Source organism: Ciona robusta, chromosome 3, assembly GCF_009617815.1.
Source record: "Ciona robusta chromosome 3, ASM961781v2".
In the NCBI taxonomy this organism is placed as follows: Eukaryota; Metazoa; Chordata; class Ascidiacea; order Phlebobranchia; family Cionidae; genus Ciona; species Ciona robusta.
This window is the reverse complement of record NC_143237.1, coordinates 8,348,295-8,357,162: the sequence shown is the minus strand read 5'-3', so window position 1 is coordinate 8,357,162 and position 8,868 is coordinate 8,348,295. Positions and strand designations below refer to the sequence as shown.

The 8,868-nt window shown below is 38.0% G+C and overlaps 3 protein-coding genes across 3 annotated transcripts; all 3 read right to left on the bottom strand.

The window, feature by feature from the left end:
• Positions 1–87: 87 nt before the first annotated feature.
• On the bottom strand, positions 88–1,140 carry LOC149738901 (testis-specific serine/threonine-protein kinase 2-like). The gene is made up of 2 exons (XM_089874908.1): positions 515–1,140; positions 88–450 (listed from the first exon to the last, which is right to left on the bottom strand). Exons 1-2 carry the CDS (start codon positions 1,079–1,081, stop codon positions 88–90), a joined length of 930 nt encoding a protein of 309 aa, XP_089731034.1. The 5' UTR covers positions 1,082–1,140.
• Positions 1,141–1,533: 393 nt separating this feature from the next.
• Positions 1,534–4,098, bottom strand: LOC149738900 (uncharacterized). The gene is made up of 3 exons (XM_089874904.1): positions 3,266–4,098; positions 2,905–3,180; positions 1,534–2,555 (listed from the first exon to the last, which is right to left on the bottom strand). The coding sequence occupies exons 1-3, from the start codon at positions 3,324–3,326 to the stop codon at positions 1,810–1,812; spliced, it is 1,083 nt and encodes a 360-aa protein (XP_089731030.1). The 5' UTR covers positions 3,327–4,098; the 3' UTR covers positions 1,534–1,809.
• A 140-nt stretch (positions 4,099–4,238) lies between these two features.
• On the bottom strand, positions 4,239–7,659 carry LOC149738899 (catenin alpha-2-like). Its single transcript, XM_089874901.1, has one exon. The coding sequence runs from the start codon at positions 7,501–7,503 to the stop codon at positions 4,810–4,812; it is 2,694 nt and encodes an 897-aa protein (XP_089731027.1). The 5' UTR covers positions 7,504–7,659; the 3' UTR covers positions 4,239–4,809.
• Positions 7,660–8,868: the final 1,209 nt, after the last annotated feature.

The following is an 8,868-nucleotide window of genomic DNA, read 5'->3' as shown; positions in this document are numbered from 1 at the left end:
AGAAATACAGTATTGCGATATTCGTGTTTAAGTCTTGTTGAGCATGTGTTCTAATTGTACAGAACAACTCGGTTTTATATTTGTGCTTTATTTATTGATTTCGCTATTGGTGGCTTCGTTACCAGTGCTTGATGGAAGCTTTTCAATTTTATTTGGCGCACTGTCTGCAGCGCTATCCGGTTTCACGGCCTGTTTTAACCAACTATGCACTGCCACGTCGTGCATTCGTAGTCGTTTATCGGCATCAAAAACGAGCAACCCTTGCATAATTTCTTTGGCTTTATCGGTAAGTGATTTGTCTAGTTTATCGGTGTAACGTAACGGCAGCTTTTGGTCGAGGAGCAGAGTTTTCATGCTGTTATCGCGGAAAGGCATGATTGCGCAATTCATCACAAACAGAATGACACCCATACTCCAGAGGTCAGCAGCGGGTCCACGATAAGGTATTCCCTGTGGTGTAAATATTATATATAAGTTTTCAATAATAGATTACACTTTCTTGAAGTAACAATACCTGTAGGATTTCTGGGGCAGCGTAGGCTGCACTTCCACAAAACGTCATGCTCAAGTCACGCAAGCTCATTTTGCGGGAAAACCCAAAATCTGCGACCTTAATTCTGTTTCTGTTGCTAAGCAGTACATTCTCACATTTCAGGTCGCGGTGAACAACGCCATTCGCGTGTAGGTATCCCACTCCATTAACCAGCTGCTTGAACAATGTTGCCGACTCCTTTTCTTCCAGGGCGCCTCTCATTTGAATGTAGCCAAGCATATCGCCACGTCCAGCAAATTCTAAACTTAAGTATGTCTTCCTTCCTCCAGTAAATATTTCCATCGTGCGAATAACATTGTCATGATTCAAAATCTTTACAATATCCAGCTCACGAGGCAGAAACTTATCTTTGAAATCTTGTGGGACCTGTGGTCCGTTAATAATTTTTAAAGCTACTTTTAACGGGTCTGTACTTCCAGGTTTTTGCCAAGTAGCGCTTTTTACAACAGCGTAGCTTCCCTGGCCCAACTCAGGACCAAGAACATATCCTTTCTTTTGAAGAATTGAACTTTCACTGCGACAAAACATACTTTCGTTAACGTATAGTCATTTTGTATAAACAATTGTACATTTAATTTGCATATACAATTATATGAAAATTACACAGTGTCTAATTGTGACGTAAAATTACCATTATGTTCGGCATATGTGACTTCAAAAGTTGGTGTTGATCGAATTTAATTAACATTTTATTATTTACCTTGTTTAAGTGGTAAAAACAATGAAAAATAGGCCACTAAAGCTACAACTACTAAATACTGCAAAGAAAATACACAAGTTGGCCTAAATTATACTTTATGATTGCAGATCAGAGAACGTGAAACTAATGCTGCACACTAAAGTAAAATTGTATTAAAAGCCATAATAGCATACTAAGTGCAGAAATAAAGCCAACTGAAAAACACACATTACATTGAGTATATATATTTAATTTAATTGAAGGCAGAACATTTATATACACCGCGCACTTCATAAAACTCTTCAAACCACAATTTTATTTTATTTTTTGTCAGTAATGCATTTTTGCAAACTTTTTTATATAGCAGAACATACGACCACATACGAATCGTTTAAAAAACAAAGTTTATCAAGTGAAGTTTTCCTGGGGTATAGTTTATGTGGATAAGCGTCGTATAATTTATTTACGGCTTTGATCAACTACATGATGTACTGTATAATATACACTTAAACCATAGAATACTAAGTTACTGTAAGTATGCTTAAACATTTGAAAGATTCTCGAATATGGTTTGTGTTTAGTTGAAATTAGTTGAAACAGTCCATCGATTGATGAAATATTGGTGGTGATCAGTTATCATTTCATCAGAAAAAACTTGCCCTCGGTACATCAAAAATTCACCAATCGCCCCCTTGAATGGTGTGCCTATTGGTGATGTTTTTATGTCACCGATAGCAAAGGTGGGCGCTCCTGAAACTTCTCTTGCTTGAAAACGTGTAAGTAGTTGTCCGTTGCACCAAACACTACTTGCATCCATTCCACCATCCACGTCCCATTGAACTGTAAGAACATTCCACACATTGATTGCAGCAGCGTTTACATTTTCCTTGCCAACATATATTGTGGAATATTTAGAGATTGTTCCGGATATATTCAATTCGCCATTTATTGTGAAAGAAACAAATTTCTTCCAACCATGATTATCGTTCCCGAACAAGCCGTTTATAAGATGATAAGTAGAGTTCTCGTAACCATCGATTCGGTAAACGATAGTGACTGACAACACATTAACTGTGTCTATATTCAACCTAGTAACCAGCACTTGATCAATTCCATTAAAAATCAAGTATTTTCTTCCGTTATGGTCATCGCTCGACAATGTGGGTTGCCGATCAGGGTTGCTTTGCAATGCTGGTAACTTTGACAAGCCTTTATCGATCAATCCCGAAACACGATTCGAGCTACTATTTGTGACGTAACTCCCTTCATCTAAGTTGTAATGCACTGACGCAGTTCGACGAATGTAGTCAGTAATGTCGTACCCTATTAAACAAAACATACATATATACTAACACCTACATTTCGCTTTGTTTATACCTCTTATATGTATATATATATATTAAAGTCTATGTATCGTGGTTTACTTACTTAAAAATATACTCCTGCAGTAAGTATTTTATATTATAGGCATTAGAATTGTGGGGTAAATAGAACACCTTTAGCAGAAATTTTTCAAATATCCTTACCGTGTTTTAAACATTAAACAACGGTTAAGATACAGGTATATAATTTCTTGAATGTCTCTTGTTTACTACCAAATGGGACAAAAAGTAGAATGAAAAGTGTTCCATCTTCCCCCAGCCTACTCTATGATTGCGCTTGGATTCTTTACCTGTTTCAGTGACGATCACAGTAATTGGCATTTGATCCCAACCCATGTTTTGATCTGTTCTATTGAGTTCAACAATCGCAACGTTATTCTGGATTTTGATTTCGGTCACTGTCGCATTAAACTCGTGATCTACAGTGGGGTCACTTGGTATAACTCTGACTGCTACATCATATCCATACCACAAGGAGGGCAATTTGGTTGTAAAATTGATGGTAGATTGTTGGGTTGGCGATTTGGAACACGCAGTAACACTCCATTCTGAAATCTCCTTCGATTCTAAAAACACCGTGATTTCACATAATCTATGCGCAGGATCAATGCCGAAATGTTTTAAAATAAAACACAGTATACTGCAATATACCTGAAAACACTTCGGCGCAAAGTATTGAAAGAAATAGAAGAGTCTGGCAACGATTCGTCATGGTTTAAACTGTTATGTATATTAATGACCAACACCCTGTACCTAAAACTCAAATTAAAATATGCGTATTTTATGTGCTGTAACCTATTAAAAATAGTACATTGGGTTGTTGACGATTGTCGCAAACGACGTCAAAAAGTTGAATAATTTACACTGAATTCGGCAGGAAATGTGTAGACCTATACCGCGTTGTTAGCATACGCAACTGTGCTAGAACCAATTACAAGCTATCATTTTTACATATAAGTTAGATAAAATTTTTGTTTTTTTATACGTAATTACCGTTGACTGTCATGTCTGCTGTTTATACGGCAAGACAGAACAAACCACATTCATTGTGGGGGGGAGATGGACCACTTTTCATTCTATTTCTCGTCCCATTTGGTATTAAACAAAGGAAATTTAAAGGAATATAGAACCTAATCCTCACGACTCCCATAGACTGATGTTATTTGTTTAAAACACGATCAGGATATTTGGATATTATGTGCTAAAGTGGTTCATCTCCCCCCACCCTACTACATGTGTCTATACAACTAAAGAGATGTAGTACTTTGGGGTAAGATAGACATACCACCAGCACTTATTATTCCATATTTCCAATCGGTGTAACAACAATAATGTATGCTCGTTTAAAGTAATGAGGATAGGCTATTCAATTCTGCAAACAATCTTTGTTTACTACCAAATGGGACGAAAAATATTATTTTTTGATGTATTACTGTAATATATACATACTATAGTTATGTAATCTAAAAGTGACATTTTAATTTAAACCACTTGATTGAGAATAATTACAAATAAATTCGCCACAAGGCATGATTCGCTCTTAAGTTGTCATGCGTTTTACTGTATCGCTACGACTTCGTCCAACCTTTGCCCTGTCTGTCGTAATCGTTAATAATAATAAGAATTTGATTAAAATTTACAAGCCATGATTATGTATTTAAAACACAAATGCTACATGATTAAAAGCACACAAACGCATTATATGAAATTCAATAATCTACACTGTATCAGCCATGCGAAAAAGCACCGTTTGTACCACTAATCTAAACCTATAGTACCCACCTATACAGCATTTGGTAATTACAGATCAGATTAAACATTTGTACAGCAAAAAAACGTAAAGGGTAAAATCAGCTCAGTACTTGGAATTAATTGGTATATGAAATAAGCACAAAGGCACTTGACTGACATTAATTTGGTCAAAAGTAAAGTGTATCATAACAAATACTGTTAACTTAACTTCAATGCATGGTCAAGTATAAAAATACCTTATTTTGATAAAATTAAATAGGCTAAAGACAGGCAGTTCTTGACAGAATAGGTTATACACACAAACAGAAAACTAATATGTACACGTTCACAATTCTGAAATGAAAATGAGTAAAAAAGCACCGGAAATGATGTAAAATTGAAAGTACACAAATTTTGGCTCATTTTCAGTTAAAAGTATAAAAGTTATGCAACAGTAGACCAGTTTAAATGTCAGCTTTAAACTCACTAAGGGCCTGGGCTGGATTGACAAGTCGTTTCTGTGAAGCCCGCCGAACAGGAGCCTTTTTGTCATCACCAATTTCTCTTCGAATAAGCGGTTTCTTTTCTGGGGCCTTCATTTTCCACAAAATACCATCTGTATGCATGGTACCTGCTTTCCTGTACTTGGTTGAGCCAACGTACGATGATTTGACAGTAAGGACTACCGCATTCATCAAGTTCTTGGCAGCTTGGATAAGCGATGTGGCACTGTCGAGCCCGGACACTATCATCTCACCAGAAATATTCTGCACCTCTGCCTTCACTTTAGCGCACATGTTCAACTGATGGCAATACAAAGCAATTCGCTGAAGGTAAGCAAGCAAATCTTGCTTCACACTTGAGTCTGGACAAACCTCTGCAATAGCTCTTGCCAATTTGTCCAACCTGGATCCAGCATCGGCAATCTCTCGAGCTGCATCAATCACATCACTTGTGTTCTTTAGACGTCCTCGTCCCCGTGTGAAGTCAGTCATGTCCATCATAATTACACACATAGATTTAGCCAGCACAATAATATCGTTAGATGATTCGTCCCATTTTGAAATCTCAAGATCAAGAAGAGTTTTCTCCTTGACAAATTCTTGCACATTCTGTAAAATCTTTGCTTTTTCAGCCTCTGGCAACCTTCTCATCATGGTTTGATCTGTTGGGCCACTTTCTGTCTCCACCGTCTTTCCACTGAGACGACTTGCTCCACTCTCGGAACCATCCATGGCATCTATGTCTGAATCATCAACATCTTCTGGATTCTTGATCATCAACACAGCACGACGAACTTCACGCACAGCATCGTACACAAAACGGGAGCTATCAATAAACTCATTCTCCTGTGGGTCTTCTTGAGGATCCTTAGCCAAAGCATTAATTGTGGTTTCCAATCGAGCCTCGAATTTTGGCATCACCTGGCTTTTAAGCATTTCACATGAGTCAACCACCTTTTGTGTGTAGTAGTCTGGTTCATAATGCTCCATTTCACTAATGACCACCTGGCAAATTCTGGCTGTTCTGCCACGAATGTCACCTCCTTTTCTATCCAGCATCTCCGGGTTACCTTGCTGAAGTGCCACCACACAGCTGGTAACGTCTTCCAGGATATGAGCTTCAGAAACTGCCAAGAAATTCTCGATGGTGGTAATTTCATCCACTGCTTCAGTGAGTGTTTGAACTTGATTTAACCAAGCATCTTTGAAGACATTCATGTTATCCTGGGCAATTTTACTACTAGGTCGTGCAGCCAGTGTAAGCGCAGCATTGATAACTTGTGGACACAAGGTCTCAATTTGTTTTGCTGCCATTTTCACCATCTTAACTCCTTCCTCATTGCTAGACATAGAGCATGCTAGGTTCGCAACTTCAACCAATTTATTTGCATGTTCACGGAAGACTTGTGCGTATTCCTTCACCTGCTTTTCATCTCCGCTTTGTGCTGCTTCGATGAGTACAAGAATAGGGATGTTGGTATCTAAGAAAGAATCAGAAACATGGTCGATAACTGCCTTACATAACTGGCGACGAAGGTCTTTTGTCTTCTGCATCATGTGATCCACTGCAGCTTCCAGATCATCGGATTTATCACGACGACCAGCGTTGTTCAAATATTCCTGCAAGAGATCCTGTAGAGCTTGTCTGACAGCATTGCATTCAGCAACAATTCTTTCACGTCTATCCTCTCTAGTACAAGATGAATCAGCCATTAAAGCAGCTCCACTGATGATACTCTCAAGCCTCTCTTCAAGTGATGGGCGGTGACGGACCTCATCAAAGTCAAGAGGCTCCATATCCACTCGCTGGAGAAATTCATCCAAAGCAAAGGCTAGTTCGCCAGCACCTTCTTCTGGCCTAGGTTCCGATGGCCCTGTTGCTTGCACCGCAGTTGAAATCCGATCCATCGCACCCAAGACCTTTCTGTAAACATAATCACGATTGGCTTTTGCTGCCGCAACTTCTGGATGTCGAATGGAAGCTAGTGATGAAGTGTACAACATCATGCTGTTCTTCTTAAGGTCTGCACGAGCAGCAGCAAGTTCATCTCTTCTGCGTAAATCTTTTAAATCATTCTGCCTCAACATGGTTGCATGGTTGAGACGAGCCAAATCCGTCCCAAAAGCCTTGAAATTTTTGATCAAATCATCCGGATTATTAGAATCCTTAACCAAGCCCACGGACTTCCTAGCAATTTTAAGTTGTCGCAGCAAGTTGTAAATATCAGCCATGTCAGCAAGGATCAAGAGTCGAGTGACAGAAGATAGAAGAGCTCTTGCCGCTCGAACCATACTTCCTCTTTTCATTGAAGAACATGGATCATCAGCAAAGGCATGAGATGTTTTAGACATAACTTCACCATCACGGCGTGTATCTTCAACAGCTTCTTCCAGTTCAGCTTTTAACTCCGGATTATCCCTTGCTATTTCCAATCCATGTTCAATAAACAAAGAAGTTGCTTTTTCCACATCTGCAACTAAAACTTTTGGTCGTTTGCTTCTACCTTTCTTCTTGTTTGATGGTCCCTTATTGTTAACCAACGTTGTCACTTGAACTACAAGCGGCTCCAGCGTCTTTTCAACAGAAAGAGTACGAATTTCTAAGTTTTTTGGATTCCATTTCTGTCCAGAGTTAGACGATGCGACAGAGCTCATGATGCTGCTTGTCTCTTTTTACTATATTCAGAAGTGTTCTCCGTGTACAAATCAAAAATTTTTTCAACTTGATCAAGTTTGGTTCAGCGTCTGTTACAAACAGCTTTAGTAAAAAGTCTAGACTTGTTCCTGTTTGACCCGAAGAAAAAATGGCGTTAAATGACGCGAATAAAACACTAACTATATAACTTCCGTTCAGCAAGTTTGAAATAAACTTTGAACACCTAAACGTAATTTAGCTTATTCTATTTACACCACCATACATAAGTTTCCAATATATCTGTAATAATTTATACATTTCCTTGTCTTTCGTGGGCGAGGCGTTTCCCTTTTTCTCCTTACAACTTTTATCACGTGACGTCATTTAAATCACAACAAGCTCGAGTTTTGTGGTCTTTTCACAGAAATATAATATATTACATACAATTCTGTCGATCCTTTTCCTTGTGGATACTGTGGTTTGTATTTATCTCAGAAAACAGAAACTCGTTTATTTAATAAAAAAAACATGATATTACAAAACATAATTCTCCGATTACACTTTGTCCTAATAAAATTACAACTTAGCCTAATTTTACCTGATATATTGCCAGTTACAAAGATTACTAATACATAATTTTAAAAGTTTATCTTCTGTACAAAATCACTTAAAACTAATGTACTTTGTTTGGGAGCTAGTCTGTTCAGTGACAACAGCAAATTTACCAGTTCTATCAAAACGAAATCTACAACCCAATATGGGTTTAAATAAAATCGACGCGTTTTGTTTGGTAAGGAGAACGGTCAAACGAGGCTTCCACTTGATACTTGTCGCTGTCGCGATTGACGCGATTGCTTTGTGTTTGATTGGGCTGTTCATATTTAGTATGATGTAAGATGGAACATTTAAAAACTTATTGCAAAATAATATTTCAGTTCTTGGGTGCTAGGATGGCTTTGTGTATACGTTCAACACCTAATTTTTATATAGTAGGGTAGGGGAAGATGGGACACATTTAACGCAGAATATCCAAATACCCTAATCGTATTTTAAACAATTAACAACGGTCATTGGGAGTCATCAGGGTGCGGGTTTATATTTATTTAAATTTTCTTTGTTTACCAACAAATGTAACCAGTAAATAGAATGATGAGGTGTCCCATCTTCCCCCACCCTACTATACTTAACAACAGTAATAAAAAGCATGCAACAGAATAGCCAACACCGATAAAGATACAAAAAATATAAAACCGAGCTAATTATATGCTATAGTAGCCTATACTGTGGGGGAAGATGGAACACCTTTGGCACATGCTATCCGAAAATCCTGATCGTGTTTTAAACAACTAATGGTCTATAAAAGTCGCGAGAATACGGTTTCATCA

What these genes read in the sequence shown, in the direction of transcription:
- LOC149738901 (XM_089874908.1), bottom strand. Translation starts at nt 1,081, where the DNA reads ATGTTTTGTCGCAGTGAAAGTTCAATTCTTCAAAAGAAAGGATATGTT. An exon ending in CTGCCCCAGAAATCCTACAG is followed by an intron (nt 451 to 514) that starts GTATTGTTACTT and finishes TTTACACCACAG; the next exon opens with GGAATACCTTATCGTGGACC.
- LOC149738900 (XM_089874904.1), bottom strand. Translation starts at nt 3,326, where the DNA reads ATGACGAATCGTTGCCAGACTCTTCTATTTCTTTCAATACTTTGCGCC. An exon ending in TTGCGCCGAAGTGTTTTCAG is followed by an intron (nt 3,181 to 3,265) that starts GTATATTGCAGT and finishes CGGTGTTTTTAG; the next exon opens with AATCGAAGGAGATTTCAGAA. An exon ending in TGTGATCGTCACTGAAACAG is followed by an intron (nt 2,556 to 2,904) that starts GTAAAGAATCCA and finishes TTTGTTTAATAG; the next exon opens with GGTACGACATTACTGACTAC.
- LOC149738899 (XM_089874901.1), bottom strand. Translation starts at nt 7,503, where the DNA reads ATGAGCTCTGTCGCATCGTCTAACTCTGGACAGAAATGGAATCCAAAA.